Source organism: Phocoena phocoena, chromosome 10 (genome assembly GCF_963924675.1).
Source record: "Phocoena phocoena chromosome 10, mPhoPho1.1, whole genome shotgun sequence".
Classification (NCBI taxonomy): domain Eukaryota; kingdom Metazoa; phylum Chordata; class Mammalia; order Artiodactyla; family Phocoenidae; genus Phocoena; species Phocoena phocoena.
Window position 1 is genome coordinate 3,229,885 of NC_089228.1, and position 20,644 is coordinate 3,250,528.

The window sequence follows — 20,644 nt, forward strand, 5'->3', positions numbered from 1 at the left end:
GAACACAGGTGTGTCATAAGGAACACGGACAACTGGAAGCATAAGGAGAGAACTACGTAGACACGGAGCTGGCTAAATACTGGCTCAAGAGTCAACAGTTGCTAATATGCAATAGAATTCTGCAAATTCACACGTAAAGTATGTTCAGGGAATTGAGTTACTTACAGCTTTTGTAAGACCGGACACACGGTATCCAGTGAGAATATGACCCAAGGTTTTAGCACAGACATTTAAAATAAGAAGCCTCAGGCTTCAGCTCTAACAAGACAAACACTCCCTTTTTAGCCTGCCACTTCCTCTCAACACCACAGCAACAAAAATGTCCCCTTAGAGTAGAAGTGGCAGAAATGGCAACTCTTAACTGAGACGGAAAGGGGGACCAGAGCTTTCCCTGGCAACATCCTGGACTATCTGTTTGTGAATTTCCATGCAGAAAGAATTCAGCAAGTGGGGAGAGGCGACTGGGAAGCAGTAAGCTCAGAGGCATTCGTAGGAAAAGTCTCAGGGAAAAGAAGAGATGAACGATGGTGGAAAACCCACATGCTTCCTTGTGCTCCTTCCCACAGCTGCCCTGTCCTGGCCTACTTTCTGAGCCAGGACTGGAGGTTGCTGGAAAAGCTGACACTGAGAGTGAGGGTTTATTTCTGAAACAAAGAAGAAACTACTGCCTCTCTGTTTGTCCTCTTCCTCCCCCCCCACCAATTTCCCTAGGAGGCAGATGATCAAGTGTTGATTGTTCACCACATATTAATATGTTCATTCACTGTCAAAGGCCCCGCCCTAGACACCACAGGGCATAAACAAATGAACCAGTGTGGGTCCAGCCGTCTGAGCTCACAGTGGTATATGGCACGGAAACAAGTAAGTGTAACACAAGGCGGATCAGTTACACTCTTACGAGATGCAGCAAGAAGTCCGAGGAGGAAAAGGGGGAGGAATCAATTAAGACTATGGAGGGGATGACTTCTGCTCTGCATCTTGAAGGTGGAAGAAACCGTTCCAGGCAGAAGGAAGAGCGTGAGCACGTGTCAAGTGAAGGAGGGAAGTCCAGCTGGGCAGGGGCGGAGCGCACCCGAGGAGAGCAGGACAGGACACGGCCAGACGTCAGGGAAATGCCTCGTGTATGAAACGTCTTCGCGTGGTATAGAGCACTGGACCAGGAGTCAGCAGACCGAGGTCTCATCCTGGTTTTAGCCACCATCTAGCTGTGTAACCACAAACAAATCACTTTCTGAAAGCTGTCGTCCTCATCTGAAAAGTTTGGGAGGTAAACTATATAATTGCCAAGACTCTTCCCAGCTCTTACTAGTGGTCTGAGCTCTACCTAGAAGAGTTTAAAGATCCCACCTTTTCCACAGATCCCAGTGACAAGCAAAAAGAGTAGGTTTTCTTAGTCACACTTCCCTGATGGGAACAATCAAGACCTGCTCAAGAGGTTTTCAGCCATCTCACCTGAAATCTTCCCCATCACTGAGGGCTTCATCCTTAATAACCTGAGGGTTTTCGGATTTAACAGTCACTTTGGCCGCTTTCTTTCTTGCTGGACCATCTGCTGTGTCCCCAGAATCACCGAAGCCTCTCTTCCTCTTTCCTCGTGAAACTTTTGAGAGAACACTCTTCTTTGGAGGTTTCTCATCTTCGAAGACATCTAGGTGACCACACAGAACATGAGATAAGGGACAATAGGAAAGGTGGAGACACTGTAGCTTCATGCGCAGGGTCATGAGAAGTCCTCTCTGGTAACCTCCCTCTAAACCTCCGTCACCATCCCATGTTGGGGCAGCAACCAGCTTTCAGCCTCTTCCCACCTCCAGCTGGTCTACACTCTACACTCTTCCTTACCAGCAGTGTATTCTACTCCTCCTAAGACTACAGACACACCACCACGTGACTCATACAACCTAAACTGCAAACCTTAAATTTCAGCTAATATCCAGCAAGGAAAATTCATCAATCCATTAATTAACACCTTGCTTATTTACTACCTGCCAAGACTAATTATTTATTTTAGGGATAACCCACTCCTATTAAGTGAAATGTTTCAAGTTCATAAACATGTCCAAGTGTCCAGTTTTACCACAACCGATTTCTCCTAATCTAAGTTCCTGTCATCTTTCAAACCCAAACACTACTCAAAACACATACATTACGAAATCTTTCCAGTCTCACCTCAGTGCCACTCTCAGCAAACTTAGGGTTGGAATGAGTTAGCAGTAACTCAAAAACAACTTTATTTTCTCAAAATAATTATTGTTTCTTTTTTTTGTTAAAGGGAAATATAAAAAATGCATAAACTGTTGGTTTTAGTTCAACTAGGGTATCTAAAAGCATGGTCTGCTTGTTAACATATATTACTGTTATATATATTTATAATATGTATTAATATGACAGGGAAATATTTTCTATTTTATTATAAATATATTCATGCAAATTATCTTGAATCTGAAATAAATCACCTTCTTTTGCTGCTGCAGAACTCTGCTTCAATTAACTGTGGAAAACAAAAATACCCTAGCCTTCACTGAGGTTCCAAAAGGAGCTGCAATATTAACCTGAAATATCAAATTACTTCATTCCTTTCATCTGTGGTTTGTCCTGCTGACCCTCTGGACAGGTATTTATATCCCCCAAGAATACAATTTTGCATGGGGGAAAAAAGACTCTCCCTTTTGATCTAAACAAAATCATAACTTAATTTTAATAAATTTCACCTTATAACAGCATTTGTTTTATTGCTGGTTAAAATCACTGATTCAGTTTTGCTTCTTTAAAGTGTGTTATAAAAGAAGAAATTTATGCATTCCCAGGTTTTAAACATTTTAATGGAAACAAAATATTTCAAAATTAGTTACTTAGAATCTGGAAACAGATTTCTTATTTCAAGGCCAGAATTTGCTTAAAAGCTTATTTATGACTTGACAGTTTGGTAGGGCACCCTTAAAATCAGGATTTCTAGATCTTACAGTGGTTTTTAGCCCTTTGTTAATGAGCAAAGATGTTAAATACTCCACTTTACTAATCTAAAGATGCAGGTGGGAGGTTGCTCCAGAAGCACTATTTCTTCCTCACCAAAATCACTTGGTTGGTTAAAAGGCACAGCTGTGTATTTTTGTGTTTTGAAGAGAGAGGTTGAGGAGTTAAAAGTGAGAACAAGGGAAATAAACTGTGAATCAAAAAACTGTTCATAGTATCATTATTCATAATATCCAAAATTTTTTAAATCTGAATGTCTATCCATTAGATAAGCATCAATTATGGTACAGTCACACAATGATATGTAATTCAGTCATCTTTTAAGACAAAGGAAAATGATAAATGATAAAATGCTAAGAATGCAAAATTATTTTAATAGTATACTTTCTCCTTCACACAAAAAAATACACAGACTAGAAGGAAATACACTATTATTTAGTGGTGGCTGTTTCTGGATGGTAGACATACAGATGACATTTTTTTCTTTATTCTTTGCTGGTTTTTTTTTTGTTTTTGGTGCCACAGTATCAAGAGGCTATTATCTAGATATTCCATGCAAATGGAAACAAAAAGATAGCTGGGGTAGCAAGACTTGTATCAGACAAGACAGACTATAAAACAAAGTCTATAATAAAAGACAAAGGACATTATACAATGATAAAGAGGTCAATACAAGAAGATATCATTCATAAATATATATGAACCTAACATAGGAGCACCTGAATATATACAGCAAATATTAACAGAAATAAAGGGAGAAATTGACAGCAGTACAGTAGTGGGGGACCTTAACACCCCCACTTACATCAATGGACAGATCGTTCAGACAGAAAATCAATAAGGAGACAGTGACCCTGCGACTTCCCTGGTGGCGCAGTGGTTAAGAATCTGCCTGCCAATGCAGGGGACACAGGTTTGAGCCCTGTTCTGGGAAGATCCCACATGCCACGGAGCAACTAAGCCTGTGTACTACAACTACTGAGCCTGTGCTCTAGAGCCCGTGTGCCACAACTACTGAAGCCCGCACGTCTAGAGCCCGTGCTCCGCAACAAGAGAAGCCACTGCGATGAGAAGCCCACACACTGCAATGAAGAGTAGCCCCCCCACTCGCCACAACTAGAGAAAGCCCGTGCACAGCAACGAAGACTCAACACAGCCATAAATAAATAAATAAATGGGGAAAAAAGGAAACACTGACCTTAAATGACGCATTAGACCAGATGGACTTAATAGATATCTGCAGGACATTCTGTCCCAAAACAGTAGAATACACATTCTTTTAAAGTGCACGTGGAACGTTCTCCAGGATAGATCACATGCTAGCCCCAAAACAAGTCCCAACAAATTCAAGAAGACTGAAAATGTATCAAGCATCTTTTCCAATGACAACAGTATGAAACTAGAAATCAGTGACGGGAAGAAAAAAGAAAAAAATACAAACACATGGAGACTAAACAAGATGCTACTAAAAAAACAAAAACAAAAAAAACCAATGGATGAATCATGACATCAAAGAGGAAATCAGAAAATACCTTAAGACAGTGAAAATAAAAACACAATTTTACAAAATCCACAGGATGCAGCAAAAGCTTCCTTCTAAGAGGGAAGCTTACAGCAATACAGGCCCACCTCAAGAAACAGGAAAAAATCTCAAACCACCTAACCTACCATCTAAAGGAATTAGAGATATTACTCGGCCATAGAAAGAATGCAATTTTGCCATTTGCAACAACATGGAGGGTATTATGCTTGGTGAAATAAGACAGAGAAAGACAAATACTGTGTTTTCGCTTATATGTGGAATCTAAAAAATAAAACAAATGAACAAAGATAACAAAACAGAAACAGACTCAGATACAGAGAACAAATTAGTGGCTACCAGTGGGGAAAGGGGTGGGGGGAGAGGCAAGATAGGGGAAGAGGATTAAGAGGTACAAAGGACTAGGTATAAAAGCAGTAAGTTACAAGGATGCAATGTATAGCACAGGGAATATAGCCAATATTTTATAATAACTTTATAGGGAGTAGAGTCCAATATCAAATATCAGATCACTATTGTACATCTGAACTAATATTGTAAGTCAACTATAATTAAAAAAAAAAAAAAGAGGCCATTTTCCAGGACTCTCCAAGATCTAGAGCTGTCTACTGCAGTCAGCCCTCCATATCCCCCTGGTTCTGAATCCACAGATTCAACCAACCTCGGACTGAACTTTGGTTGAATCTGCAGATGTGGAACCCGAGGATACGGAGGGCTGACTGTACTACACTGTTACGTAAAGGATTTGAGCATCTTAGTATACATCTTAGTATACATGGAGGTTCTGAAACCAATTCTCTGCAGATACCGAGGGACAACTGTCTAACCAGCCTCCTTGACCTTAACCAAGTAATTTCAGCAGGGCATAAATTAACCACTGGGGCCTGATTGGCCAGCCACTGATTTACTAAAAAAAAAACACCTGCTTAGAACTGCCAGCAGCACCTCATAGCACTAAGAATAAAGTGCAAACCCCTTAGTTTGGTCTCCAATCTAAGGGTCCTACTCACGTCTCTCACCTCAATTCCAAAACGTTCCCTCCTATGGGTCTTTAAACTTACTGATTCCTCTGTCCAGAGCTCTCTTCCCCTACAATGTCCTACAAAAGGCTCCTTCATTACAGTCAGTAATTGGCTCAAAGTGCCACGTCTTCACACAGGAGTTCCTTGACCACTAATTCTGACAGCCGCTTCTTCCCTGTCCCCATGTCAGCTTTATTACAGCAACCTGTCCTACCTTCTTCATAGCTCTTATCACCATGTGAATTTATTTTTTAACTTACTTGTCCTACCTACCCTTCCCCAAAGATTACAGGCATCCTGAGAGCAGGAACCTTGCCTATCCTGTTCACCGCTATAATTCCAGTGCCTAGCACAGGGCCTGAAAATAGCAAGTGCTCAGTAAGTATCTGTTGAAGGAGTTAATGAACTATATCGATGAAGAATTTAACATTGAGATTAAATATGGAGAAACCAGAGGTACCCTAATGGAAACCAAGTTATACGTGGAAGACTATTTTCTTTGTCCCCAGCTGTTGGAAGCAGCCAAGTGTCACGTTCATGTGCATGCACTGAGGTTCTGGTAAAACCCACACTATGGTGCTGTTAGTACACTGGAGAGTCACCAAATCAGTGTCACCTGCGGCCAAAACCACAACCAAATTGCTCCTCTACCCAACCACATCAAAGCTGATAACTCTTCCCGGAAGCTACATTGGAAACTTACTGCAGCTCCACTGGCTCGCAGAGCGTCAGCGAAGCTTAAGTGCATCCTCGCCTACGTGTAGACTGAATTGATATGAGCTAGCCCATCTGATTTCTTCACCTGGACCATACGAGGAGCCTTACGGGATGAAAATTCACAGCCACCCAGCAGGTTAGAATTAAGTTTCACAGACGAGGTCCAGAGAGGCTAAATTATTTGGCTCTCATATATAACCCAAACACATATAACTACTAAACGTTGGAGCTATACCAACCTGGTGCCAAGGTGAAGTGTTTAGCTGGGAGGAATGCTACCCAGGCTGGTGGCATTTCTAATACCTTTTGATTTCAAAAAAAATTTTTAATTGCCATGTATTCAGAATACATTCCCTCCGACTAGAATGACAACCCCTTTTCACAGCCGTTTGCTGAAATATTACCTATTCTTCAAGTTGCAGACCAAACATAACTTCTTCAGAGAGCATTTCCCAATTTCTCCCGATTATTCCTTCAGAAGTCAGAAAGCCTTATACCTTATCCCATGAAACCACACGCTGTCTTGGATATTTTTTTGGTAAATGTGAACACTACCCTACTCTAATCTCCGAGAAACGTCTATCTCCCATGTCACCTAGCTCGTGACAGCAGCAGACATTAGGCACTCAAAAAATGTTATAGGAATGAGCCAATGAGTAAAAGGGAACTTGCAGTATTAACTGTGAGGTAAATCACCGTTTCAGTTTAGAAATGGTTACCATTTGACTATTTCCTAATGAATGATGGCCTTAAAATACGTGCAGAATCACAGAATTACTGAATCTATGTCACAGGAGCCCTTGATGGTGACCTAGGCTAATCGTCTACCCAGTTATATCAGGTACCCCAGAAATCCGTTCTACAGCATGCATTATGCAATTATTTATAATATTTATTGAGTACTTAGTATACGCAGGGAAGGGGGGAGGACAAGATAGGATACAGCAAAAAAATAAGACATGTTTTCATAAGCTTAAATTCTGGTAAGACAGGTTAAAAAGGAAGCAAATAAATGAACAAGATCATTACAGATGTGGCATAGGCTGTCAGAGCCTCTGTCACGAGGGGTACCTGGGAGAGACCACCTTAGGCAGGATACTTGAGGAGTGCCTGGGTTGAGACCTGGAGGAACAGAAGTGAGCCACGGCAAAAGCCACGGAAGAACATTCTAGGGAGAAGGAACATCAAAGGCAAAGGCTCAGATGAAAAATAACAGCGTATCTGAGGAACCAAACGGAGGCCAACAAGGAGGGTGTCTGGCAAAGAAGACAGTGGTAGCAGACAACAGAAGAAGCAGGAGCCATATCACGTAAGATCTTGTAGGCCATGGTGAGGAATCTGGATTTTATGCCAAGAGCAGTGGGAAGCCACAGAGGATCTGAAGTAGGAGCATGGCAAGATCTGATTTTTTTTTTAAGATCACTTGCGCCGCTGCATAGAGAACTCTTACCGTGGTGAGGCATGAAAAGAAGTAAGGAGGCCAGTGAAGAGGCAATCGCAGTCGCGCAACTGAAAAGTGAGGGTGGCTTGGGCAGGGGGTGCGGCCACGGGAATAAAGAGAAGTGGAGAGATTGGAGATATGGTTCTGAGGTTGAACTAACAGGACTTGCTGAAGGACTGGAGCTGTGAGTGTAAGGAAGAGGAGGGGTCTGCTTACAGAAGTGAAGGGATCAATTACTGAGAAGGGGAAAAGTGGGGGAAGGGACAGGTTTAACTGGGGAAAATCAAGAGTTTTGCTTTGCCCAGGGCAAATATAAGAAGCGTATTCGATATGCACGTGAAGAAGTCAGGTGGGATCCGAAGCTGGGGCTCTGAGGTGAGATTTGGCTGAAGGTACTATTCAGGAGATCAGCACACTCCAGCACTCTAAGTCCTGGTCCGTTCGTCTTGTGGGGACACAAAACAACCGCAGTGCCTCTTGCCTATGCACCCTCTGCATCTACCAGGAGGCCGGACTTGATCCTGCGGGTGACGCGGAGCAGGAAGAGGCTGAGCAGGGGAGCTCTTGGTCCGGCCGGGCTCCGCGGAACCGCTCAGGGCGCATCGCTCCCGGCACGGAGGGCAAAGGCGCAGCGACGTCGGGGAGGCCCGGGGCAGCCGCATGACGCCTGCCTCCCGCGGTCACCGGAACGCCGTCTCGCTGGCCCAGGTGGGCGCGGGGCTGCCTCGCCCGCACCTGCAGGAGGCCGGCCTCGCCCTCCCCCACCCGGCCTACCTCCCGCCCTCCTCCAGCTTCTCCCCCTAAGCCCGGCTCGGCCTCGCTCTCACCCGCCTCCTTCTCCTCGCGCCTGGCTTTGCTCTCGCCCTTGGCCGTCTGGCTGCGTGACTCACGTCCCCGCGGCCCCCTGCCCGCGGCCATCTGGCTGCGCAACTCGCTTCCCCGCGACTCCCCGCCCGCCGTGCGCTTCCGAGCCATCTTTGCCTGGGCAGGACTGGCGGACGCTGGACGCACCTCGCCGCCACGGGACGCAGCCCGCGCACTGGCTCCGCCCCCAGGCGGGGCGAGGCGCGGCCACGCCCCCTCACTGAGACACCAGGTACCCAATTCCCCCCGCCCCAACGTCGGCGCCCCTGATAAAGCTCCGCCCCAGCCCCAAAGGACCAATGCCAACTGCAGGAAGCAAGCAGCCGCAAAACCGATTATTTCTACTTCCGGTGCATTGCGTCCTCGCCTTTCCAGAGACCGGAGGGGGTTCTCGTGCTCTCGCGAGAGGCGGGAAAGAGCGCAGGGTTTGAAAGATGGCGGACGACGTGGACCAGGTGAGTGTCTTCTGAAGAGCTCGCTTCGGCGCGGCTTTCCCACGCCCAGGCCTGGCTCTGCCCCACTTTGCCTGTCAGGGTTGCTTTCTCCAAGCTCACGGCAAGGTGGCCAATTACGCCGCCTCTTTCTGGGTCTTCACGGCCTTAATCTGCGTCTTGGTTAACCGCGCCTCCTCCCAATTTTGCCTCAGGCCCTGAGATTTTTTTTCTGTTCGAAGTCCGCTGGAAACTAGTTATTCCTCACTCTCGTCGCTTCCTTTCTCTTGAGTCTCACCTTTTTCCGTAGGGTGGGGAATAATTATCCTTGCCTGCCTCACGGACCTGTCGGGATTCTGATAGAAAGCCTGATAGTACAGTTAAGGAGTTGTTACCGTTACTGAGCGCAGCAGTTGTTGCACAGTCAACAAACACCTAGTGAGCATCGTCTTTGTGTGGCTGGACACCGTTCTGAGCACCAGGGACACTGGCATTGACGTACGTGGTCCCTGGCCCCACTTGAAGTTTATATTCGGGGAAGGACGGGTAAAAAGTAAACATAAGTGTGCGCGATATGCGGGGCTGTGATGTGGTATGAAGGCAACAAGCAAGGAACTGGTATTCAGTATAACTGGTGGTCCTGCAGGCTTTCTCTCCCGCTCTCCTTTCTTTCCAAAATGCTCTTCCTCAGATGTCTTTGTGGATCAGGTTACAGCTTGTTCAGCTTTCCACTGAAATCTCACCTCCTCAAAGAGGACTTCTCTGGCCACCTGGCATCAAACGGCACTCTCCAGTCTGCTTTATTTTTCTTCCTAGCATGTTATTGGTTCATATTAAGTATATGCTTCTTTATTTAATGCCTGTATCCCCCAACTGGAATGTGAGTGCCTTAAGAGCAAGAGTTTTGTTCACTGTTCTGTCCTCGGGGTTTAGAACGGTGGTGGAAACACTCAACAGATATTTATTGAGTGAATAAATCGAATGATCAGGGAGTCCGCTTTGAAAAGGCAGTGTTTAAAACTACGGGATGAAAAGGGTGGACAGTGGGTAGTAGGGCACAGTCACGTATATATCCTTACAGTGTTATGATTACTTATTTGTATGCCTCTCCCCACTAGAATGAACTTGAGGGCAGGGACTGACTTCTGTATCATTGTAATCTAGTATTTGGTTAGCTGGTCCTTAACAAACACCTCTTGAACTGGGGATGGGGACTACGTGAGTCAGTATTTTTTCTTCTTTTTTTTTTCCCCTTTTACTCTATGTTAGGGCTGTATAGCCTGTAACATTCAGTCACCTTCCTGAGCTTACTGAAGCAGCTCTCCTTGAATAATCTTATCAGCTCTCCTGGCTTCAAGCATCCCTTCCATATGGACCCCAGTCATCCTAGCCTTGGTCTCTTTGAGACTTGTTTCCAACGGTTCTTTAATAGTAATAAAAAGAACCATTTATAAGTACTTTTCTGTTTGCCAGATACTATTTACAATATATCAAATACTTCAGTTAAATACATTAGCTCTAATCCTCACAAGAATTATGAAGGGAAGATTGTGGATTCCTCATTTTGTAAACAAGGAAACTGAGAATTAGAGATGGCATGATTTTTTAATCCCAATTTGTAAGTGTCAGAGTCAGGAATTGAACCCACACTGCCTGACTCCAAAGCCAATGCTTTCAACCAGTATTCTATACTGCCTGCTAAATATATTCATCTTACTGACCAAATGGCACCCTAAACTCAATTTGCCCTGTACTGAACTCATAATCCTCCCTCAAACATTCATCTCTGCTTAGCATTCTGACTAGTATGTGGTAGTCATTAAATGTAAGTTCTTCAAATTACTAAATGATATTTGAGATAAAGCTGAAGTCTGAGAGAGTGACTCCCTACACACTGAAATGGGGTCAGATCAGACAGTTTGGATTTTGAGGGAACAGAGTGCCGTCATGATTATTTTGTCATATAACTCCCTTCTGTGTACGTATGTTTCAGCCCTCATTTGTCTAGCACTTACTCTGTGTCAGGCACTGTTCGATGCCTTCAAATATGTCATTTAAGCCTCACAACAACAGTGTTAGGTAGGCACTGTCGTTATACACATTTTGCGGATGAGGAGGCTGAGGCATAGAGGGGTTAAGTAATTTGCCCACAGTCATGCAGGGCACCGATAGTTCATACACTTTACTCTCTAGTACTGTATTACTAAGCCTGTTTCTTTTATCAGCAACAAACTACCAACACTGTAGAAGAGCCTCTGGATCTCATCAGGCTCAGTCTAGATGAACGAATCTATGTGAAAATGAGAAATGACAGAGAGCTTCGAGGCAGGTTACATGTGAGTAAATTTACTAAATCACCTTGAAATCAGATTATTTCCTTACCGTTGCTCCCTTGTCCCACCCCTTTGAAATGTAGAAACTGTCCACTCTGGAAGAGTGTTTGGATGTAGACAAGGAGGAAGTGGAAAGTCAGCCATATTTCCAAAAGCCAAATGCAACTGTGTTTTATTCATATTGTTAACATTTATTTCTCTTAACGGAAATGGTGTGTTTATTAAAGAATATTTTCATTTCTTTCATTTTATCCTGTTTATTTGTAAATAACATTTATTTGTCCTCCATTCTCATTTAAGTGTTCTTTAAATTACTGACATATATAAATTTGTGTTTTGTTAAAAATTTTAGACAGCACAGACATACATAGAGTAAAAGGGAAAGTGCCATTTCTCCTTTTGAGTCTATAGTCTTTCAGGTCTTCTCTATATATCTACACATATATACAAGAATGTGTGTCTGTATGTATATATTTACACTATATACACCACCTCTAAAAAAAATAAATGGGATATTGCTATACATTTTGGGGATACCTTTCTTTGTCACTTAATTGTTCTTGGAAATTATTGATCATGAGTGCATATAAATCTCCTTTATTTTTTTAAATGACTATGTAGAATTCTGTATATGGTAGCAGTGATATTAGGATTGTTTTCCATTTCTTACTACTCTAAGCATTTTTATACATCGACCTTTGTGTATATCTGCAAATATCTCTATGGGATTAGTCCCTTGAGGTGGTCGCATTTATTCATGAAGAGAGTATACTAAAGGTTTTGCCTCCTCTTGATAACTCGTTACTTTCCTGAGTAAGTTGTTTTTATTACTACCATTCTACCCTAAAGTGATTAAAAATAGCTACTTTTTATTGAGCATTAATTATATGCCAGGTACTGTTACTCTAAGTGTTTTGCATGTCATATCTTATTTAATCTCTGTAACAACTCTATGAGGGTAGATACTCATTATCCCGTTTTACGTTTGAAGAAGCTCAGGCTCAGAAAGATGAAGTTACTTTGCTTAAGGTGACACAGCCAGTAAAAAGAGGGCCAGGCTGGGAACCTAGGCAGTCTGACTTCAACCCCCTCTTAAGTACTATGACTCTACCTAACATGAAACCTAAAGGTAAAGAACCTCCTGTGCTTGGAAAGGAAGTGGGGACCTAGTAGTCTTAAATTACAGAAAGGAAGAAGAACCCCGGGTAATGGAATAGTGGCAACTTCGCAGAGAAAAATAGAATTGAACTTAATCACGTGGGCCAGTGGCAAGTAGACAAACACCCCAGGACAGACATGTTGCCTTAACTCTTGGAGGCTTCTTCAGTTCCCTGCCTACACTCAATTGTCTCTGTACTGAATGACCCCCAGCCTTTTGTTTTCTGGCCCTTATCTGTAGATCTTTGCCCCCTTTTGTTGCTTTGCCTAGCAGTTCCCTGTGTTGCTAATTGGCTATTTTTATTTTGATGTGAGCTGGTGAACCATTTAACACTTGGCTAGAAGTAAGCATAAGTGGGTTCTAAACAAGCCACTCCCTCCCTCCCACCCCCTGGAGCTTCACATTTTAGTAAAATGCATGAGCCTTAGAGCTTGGATTGAGGACATCCCTGAATATCTGAGTTGCAATATTTGTTGATCGAGCCCACAGGTGCCGAAAAGCTGGTGTTCTGGTGAGTTTTGGTGAGGCTATAATGTGCAGGGTGTTGCTCTACTTACTTTACTTTGTGGTGTTTAGTTTAGGACAGGGTGTGTTGAGTGACAGGGTCTTGTGCTTTTAGGAGACTGCATTGCCGTCATCTTAGCTGTTAAAGAATTTTATTTCCTTTATTGTATCTTTCTTGTCACGCTGTTACAGATGGAATTGAAAGAAGTATACTGAAAGGTATATGAACTGGCTTTTTTTCATAATTAAATATTATAAATATTTATGTGACTGCCTTAGATAACAAATAGGGTGGGCACGTTAAAAATAATTTCAAATTATTTTGAGTAATTCAGTTTTGACCATAACAGTTTTATATTTGTATCAGGTCAATTAAGTTATCATGGAGATGATTGGCAGAGAAACAGTATATTAGCACAGCAGGATTATTTTTAATTTGCATGTAAAAGTTTGTGGTGTAAGTATTATGTGTTACTTGTAATTGAGTGATTTGCATATTATAAGCCCTGTTTATTATTTCCTAATTTGCTTATTACATTTCTTGGTCCCTCACCTTCCCACTTCAGGCTTATGATCAGCATTTAAATATGATATTGGGAGATGTGGAAGAAACTGTGACAACGATAGAAATTGATGAAGAAACATATGAAGAGATATATAAAGTAAGTCTTGCAGTTCCATTCATCGCTTTTAAAATGTCAGTTGTTCTCAGAATCCAACAGTTATTTATGGAAAGCCTGTCGTGTTTTGATACCTATTCATGGACTCAGTAGAGTGTAGCAATTAAAAAAACCAAAGGCATTGGGGTTGGACAGACCTGGTTTCCAGTGCTGGCTTGGCCACTTCCTATCTGGGGTACGTTGGACAAGGGAAGTACCTTTGCAGATGTAACTTCCTCACTGGTAAGCAGGAATACAGTCACTTCTGTCGTAGGGTTGCCAAGATTCATTGAGATATGGCTGTGTAAGATGCCTCTGTGTGCTGGTGTATAACAGTAATACTGGACAGTGTTTTGTTTGATGTGGACTTACGTATCAATACTTACTAGAAACTAAAACTGAGAAATTTTTAAAATATTTAACTAATTAAAAATAATAAATCGATTACATTTTGACATAAGTAACATTTTTATGAATAATAGCTATATTTTCTAAAACAAAATATTCAGTGAGACGTGTCTTTGTTTTATGTTTTGCAAATGCTTGGCTTAATAGACAACAGCTAGTTACTCACATCTTTGTTTCTGCATTTAATCTGTTGCGCTATATTGTGAATGTCACACAGATAGGTAGTTGGAAAGGGAGGAGTATTTCTTCTGGATACTTGCCTTTGATACTACACCCAAACTCAGCAAGCGGTAGTTTCTTAAAGGCTAGTTGTAGTGTAGAATCTGAAACTATATCAGTGAACTTTTCATTCTCTTGTTATATGCAAATTCATTGGTCTACCTTGCGCTTGGAATGGATTTTTTATACATGCATGATTTTGTAACATCAAGCTCTGGTCGTTTGGAAAATATTGGTTCACTGAATTGTGCAGATCTTCCAGATATTGGCACATTTTGTTGTTCAGTCTTTTAAGTATTGAGAAGCCACTCTGGCCCTCAGGACTGCCTGGATTCACATCTTGACTCCCTTGCTTACCAGCTATATAATTGTACCAGTTACCCAACTTGTCTGTGACTAAGTTTCTGTATCTGTAAAATGGGGATGGTAATACGACTCACTTCATACAGCTATTGAGGATTCATTGAGAGATTCCGTGAAAAGCCTTCAGGTGGCGACAGGCACATAGTAAGTGTTCACATGTCAGCCTTTGTTGGGTTTTGTGGTTCTGCTTTATCCCGGCTTTCCTCCTCTTTTCAACCACTCCCGACTCCGTGGCTAGTTTTCTTTCTCCCTCTGAACGTGGGATTTTTTTTTAATCTGCTTTCTTTTCCCCCTCAGATGTCAATTAGTAATTACTGTTTGTTATAAGCCATCAATCTATAATAATAGTACAGCATGAAAGCTTGAGCTCTGGCTTAACAGATCTCGGTTCAAATCCTGGCTGCTGGTGATTAGTTATGTGACCTTGGGCAAGTTCTAGAAATTTTTTAAGCCTCAGGGACCTCCTCTGTAAAATGCCAATACAATAATTGTGCCTTCCTCCCAGGATTATAGGTTGCAGTGAATTTGGTGCTTGTAAAGCTGGTGGCAGGTGGTGATTGGTGGCCATTATGATTATGGATAAATCTGTGTCTCCAGCTTTTTTCTTTTCTGAGCTTCACTCTCTCATTTCCAATATTCTTACCGAAAATATGTCCACGTTGGATGTTATCTCAAACTCAGTACGTATAAAACTAAACTTCTGGTGTTCTTCACCTTCAAAATGAGCTCATTCTCAATTCCCTGTTTCTGTTCATGATTTTCTCAGTTTTTTGGACGTTATATCTCAGAATTTTATATAACAAGTCAGCCGAAAACTTAGTGGCTTAAAAGTACACACGTTTATTAGCTCACAGTTTGTGTGGGTCAGGTGTCCAGGCTCAGCTGGGTCCTCTGCTTCAGGGTTTCTCACAAGGCTGCACAAGGGCTGGGTTCTCATCTGAAGGCTAAAGTGGGGAAGGTTCTGCTTCTAAGCTCACTTTCATGGTTGTTGAGAGGATTCATTTCCTCGAGGGTTTTGGACTGAGAGCGCCTCAGTTCCTTGCTGCAGGGCCTCTACCACTGGCAGCTTGCTTCATCAAACCCAGCAAGAGAGCTGGCTAGCAAGGTGGAAGTAACTATCTTATGTAAGCTAATCATGAGAGTGACATCCCACTAACTTTGTAGATTCTACTAGTTAGAAGCAAGGCACAAATTTTACGCACACTCAGAAGGAGGGGGTTACACAAGTGGGTGAACACCAGGAGGCAGGGATCCTTGGGGGCGATCATAGAAGCTGCTTACTTGTATCTCCAGAAAACTATAATTGAATTAATAGAGAATCATTTCAGATGAAGTCGTTTCCATATGAAGGTAAGGTTGGAACTTTTTAGTTCAGAAGTATGACCACTGAGTGAGGGATTTGAGTAAAATATATCAGTTATTTTGATGAGCGCTGACTCCTTCACTGAACTGGCTAGGGTAAGACTAGGTTGCCTTTTGCAACTAGAAGGAAACCAGAAGGCAGTGCTGCTTCCTAGTAGCAGACAGCAGACACGATCCTTGTTTCTCTGAGAGTGATTCTCAGAGTGTGTTCCTCGAACCAGGGGTATGTGCAGACCTGGAGTGTGTTAGAAATGCAGGTTCATGGGCCACACCCTGGCCTACTGAGTGAGGATCTCTGGGCATGGAGCCAGGAAACAGCCCTAAAGGTGATCTTATGCACATTGAGACTTGAGAACCACTGCCCTGAGAGTGTATTATCTGGGAAAGAGTTAGATACATTCATGGATGACACATAAGTGTACTTGATTTAGCGTACTACATTTATAGGTACTACTTGAATTTACTGTTGGGGCTTCTCCTTTTATGTTAGTTCCAGTACCCAAGAAGCTCATAAAACCTGGTTCTTACATTTTTAAAAAGTTCTGAAGACATAGCTATTACCAATATTTTCTGCCTGGTGGAGAATTCTTTGTCGGACCTACATGTGGTCAGTTGTGGTACAGATTCCTGTAAGCTAAAAAGGATAAATTAATTGTCATTGCCCCATCCACCTCCACTGTAGCACAGCAGGGACAGGATATCTGCTGCCATAAAAACTCCCTTTCAGAAAAGGAAAGGACGGGAACGTAGAGCAGTTACTGGTCCTTCACACTGATGGATCCCCTGGGGAGGCAGTAGTAGAAGAAATCCCTTGGTTAGGTCATGTATGTCCTGTGTGATATTTGGGACATCCTAAAAAAAATTCTTTTTCATTTATCTATAATTCAAATTTAATTGGGCGACCTGTATTTTTATTTGCTAAATCTGGAGGCTGCAGAACGTTCACAGAAACGTCTCACTTATGCTGGAAGACTCAAATTGTCAAAGGCTTTTTTCAGCCAGGCTATGTATGGGTTCTTTGGCAATACCATTTCTTTAAAAACTTATGACTTCATATATTTCTGATCTGTTTATTTCCAATCAGTTCTTTGGGCCAGTCACCTCAAAGTCTTTTTCTGTACAGAACTTGTAGACACCTTTATTTCTTTAGTTCCTCACCTCTAATTTGTGTAACTACCTCTCCCACAAATTAACGTTGACTACCTTGAGTCATTCGCTAAAGTAAATTTGGGTGGGAAAGGGACACCCTTAATCTGATCTTCCCCTCAGGGCTGAGCTTGTTTACCTGAGAAAATTTACAGGGCCGCTTTGTTCCTTAACGCATTTTTATTGCTTATCGTACACAGTTGGGAGTCTAAAAACAGTTGGCTTTTATAACATCATGAATGCTGTTTCTTGTAACCTCTGCTTGAAAACCAGCTAGTTCTCACCTAAGCTCATCTCTTCCTTACACTGCCCTGCCCAGTGCATCAGGTTAACAGCAGCACTACTAACGTTTGGCTTTTTCCAACCTCTTCCCCAGAACCTGTAGGTTTGGGACATCTTCTGGGCTACCTTTGGTGTCAACATTTACTTAACGTTTTGCCGAGGCATGAGAAAATTTCAGACCTTCCATATCTGTTTCCTTACAGCCTAAGGCTTGTTCCCTAGGCTAATGCAAAAGGTATCCATTCTGTATATGAGTGCAGTAGCACATAGAAGCAACACAGGAGGGCTTAGCACAGTAGGATTTTATTTGTACCCACACAACGGTCTTTAGTGAGGTTTTAGGTCGGTACAGTAGCTTTCTTCCAGGTGCTCAGTCAGGGACCCAGGCTTCCTGGCTCTGCCATCCCCAGGGTTCTCCATAATCTGACTGAGTCCATGGTCGCGGGAGAACACAGAGGCGCCTTTGTGGGAGGTTGCTCATCACTTCTGTTCACTTTCCGTTGGTTAAAACCCAGTCCGTGGCACCATCTGGTTGGCAGGGAGCATGAGAAATGTGGTCTAGCTGTGTGCCAAGAAGAGGGGCAGAAGGGGCTGGGTGGATAGCGGACGCCTCTGCCCCAGTTGTGTTCCAGGAAAAGAAACAGTTAGTAGATGGTTCTTTGTGCCACAAAGGTAAGTGAACAGGTTTTTTAAGCATTTTGTTTGTGTTATGATGAATCTGTGGTTTTTTTGTTTTCAAATTTCTTTCTCGAAAAATAAATAATACTACTACAAATTTGTATAAATGTGTTCTGTGTTTTTTTTCCTCTTCCAGTCAACAAAACGGAATATTCCGATGCTCTTTGTCCGGGGAGACGGTGTTGTGCTAGTTGCCCCACCATTGAGAGTTGGTTGAAACAAAGAATTTATCCTGTGTGGAAAATAGGAGATTTTGTATGATTGCCTCTTTAAATGTAGAAGATACTCAAAAGAGAAACCGGCGTACGTTTTGATTTTAAGAAATAACCAAGAATTCTTCCACTTCTGAAATAAGTTGATTTGCAGATAACTCACAAATTCTTAAGCTAAATGGCATTTTTATTTTTGTCCAACCCTTCCAATAAATGTGATCACCAAGATGCAGAACTTTTTCAGGAGTTGATTTGCTCCATTGTTTTTTCAGACAATTTCTGGGTTTCTTTCTTTAAATTAAATTTGATGTTTCCTTTTTTGATTTTTAATGCAGTCTCCTGTCTTGTGAATTCTTTCAAATAAGCACATGTGTTCCATTCACTTTATTTGTACACTTTTGTGTTGCATCTACTGTGTTTGCGGCACCAAGTTGTCCATTTGCTTCCCTTCCTGGAGTCTTCTGGAAAGGCAGTTGTTGAAGCCAGTAACTGCAGGACAGTGAGGTCAGGGCTGATGGCGTCATGCAGGTATGGGATGCCGTGAGAGCACAGAGAAGAGCACCATGGGTGGGTGGTCGTGGTGGTGGGGCTCTCGTTGTAAACACTGGCACTGCAGTGAAACATGGGAGGCTGGTTCTCTTTTCTCTGGCCGGGTTATTTCTAAGGCCAGGCTTCAGTGGTTGTTAATCCATTATCTAGCACAATATGCTTAACATATGCACAATATTTTAAGCCACGTGCAAGAAAGATGCTTTCTTTAAGACGTTGTGTAATAAGGTTTCATTTTATTCCTTGTGCCTGTTCCTGCAAGTTAGTGGAGAAGAAAAAAACAAGTGTGAGCAAGCTGACAGATGCCTTACCTTACGTGAGTAGACAGGAAAGAACCACACACTTCTGCCAGCCCGCACTTTGTCCACAGGCTTCAGTAGTCCCAGGACGCAACCTGTTTACAGCAGCCTGTTCACTGTTGAAGGAATGGGACTGTGATTCTGATGGTAGCAAGTGGTTGATCCTTTAGATCACCCTTTCTGAGTAGAATGCTTGCCTAAGTGCTGATGATGGTGATACATGTAATAATTGTCACCTTTTGTTGAACAGAGTACACCAGGCAAAGGCATTTTGTGTACGCCTTCCTATTTAATCCCTGCAGCAGCTCTCCTGCAGGATGTTACGAGAAACTGAAGCTCCATGGGCTTTCGTTGCTTGTCTGTGGGTTAGAGGAAGTACCTGTGTGAGTGAGTGGGCCAGGCGTGTGGTGCAGCTCTGGCTCCTAATGTCCACCACAGCCATGACGGCCACTCTGCGGTTCTCTCCACGTTGCATTTATTTTTAGTGGCATCTGATATCCGTGCCTAATTCCTCAGTACTTCTTCTACTCCGTTCTTGGTCATCTTTCTCTTTTTTCTCCTAAAATTGATAGGTTACAGCAGAACTTTTTTTGGCTGTGAGGACTTGTGTACATGCACACGTTTCTGAAAACCATGAACCTTACAGTCGGACACAGTTGCCATCGCGTGCACATAAAACTCAGCAGCCCCGTACAAATGTCCACTTACTCCTGTCTGCTAAGATACAGGGAGGGGGCAACAAAAGATTTAACTGCAGGATAACCATCTGCGTGTTACCAGATGGGGGTTTTGCGAGCCCTTTTGGAGCTCACGCTACCTGCCTGGAGGGTTGGAGCTGGGACCCAGTCCACAGCAGGGGCCGCTCAAGCAGCGTCCTGCCACAGATCCCCATCAAGCCTTTCTCTCCAGGTCTGCAGGGGCGCTGCCCTCTGATAGGGCCCCCGGAGCCATACCTTGGACTTCTGGTGCCACATAGCACACCGAGCTCTGGCCAGCTGGACGGCCCGTTGTCGTTGGAGCCGGTGACTGGTGGTTTCTGCAACGCGGTGTCACGTAACTCAAGGGGAGCCTTCTACCCATTTTTCCTTTGGAAACCTCTCAAGCAGATGCCATACCTGGATCCCCGCGTTGGTGGATTCCTGAAAGAGATTGTCGTGAATTGTCACGGCTTCCCACAGAAAAGGTGGACAGACAGAACGTGGAACTACACACTCAGCTTTGAGATGAAATGTGCCCAAATTGAAATCTGAGTAACTTGAGTATCACAAGTAAGACTAAAAGCATTAGCTACAAGTGGGCAATTTTCACACGTTTTAAATGGTGGTTTTTGTAGATCTGCCCAACTAGGCTGTTTTCACACTTCCTTTTATTACGTATACAGGCAGACCGCGGGGCTATTGCAGGTTTGGTTCCAGACCACTGCAGTAAAGCGAGTCACAGGTTTTTTGTTTTCCCAGGGCATGTCAAAGTTATGTTTACACTA

General features: G+C 43.0%; 2 protein-coding genes across 3 annotated transcripts in view; one reads left to right on the forward strand and one right to left on the reverse strand.

The window, feature by feature from the left end:
• Nucleotides 1–8,587, reverse strand: part of XPC (XPC complex subunit, DNA damage recognition and repair factor) — a 35,086-nt gene extending 26,499 nt beyond the window's left edge. Inside the window, exons 1-2 of one of the 2 annotated variants that reach the window (XM_065885016.1) lie at nt 8,539–8,587; nt 1,453–1,648 (exon numbers count right to left, since the gene is read on the reverse strand). The gene's annotated coding sequence lies outside the window, so the exon portion shown is untranslated. Of the gene's footprint in view, nt 1–1,452; nt 1,649–8,520 lie in introns of both variants that reach the window. The other variant, XM_065885017.1, reaches the window with a different exon arrangement.
• A 357-nt stretch (nt 8,588–8,944) lies between these two features.
• Nucleotides 8,945–18,640, forward strand: LSM3 (LSM3 homolog, U6 small nuclear RNA and mRNA degradation associated). The gene is made up of 4 exons (XM_065886062.1): nt 8,945–9,012; nt 11,214–11,324; nt 13,551–13,646; nt 18,238–18,640. The coding sequence occupies exons 1-4, from the start codon at nt 8,992–8,994 to the stop codon at nt 18,316–18,318; spliced, it is 309 nt and encodes a 102-aa protein (XP_065742134.1). The 5' UTR covers nt 8,945–8,991; the 3' UTR covers nt 18,319–18,640.
• Nucleotides 18,641–20,644: the final 2,004 nt, after the last annotated feature.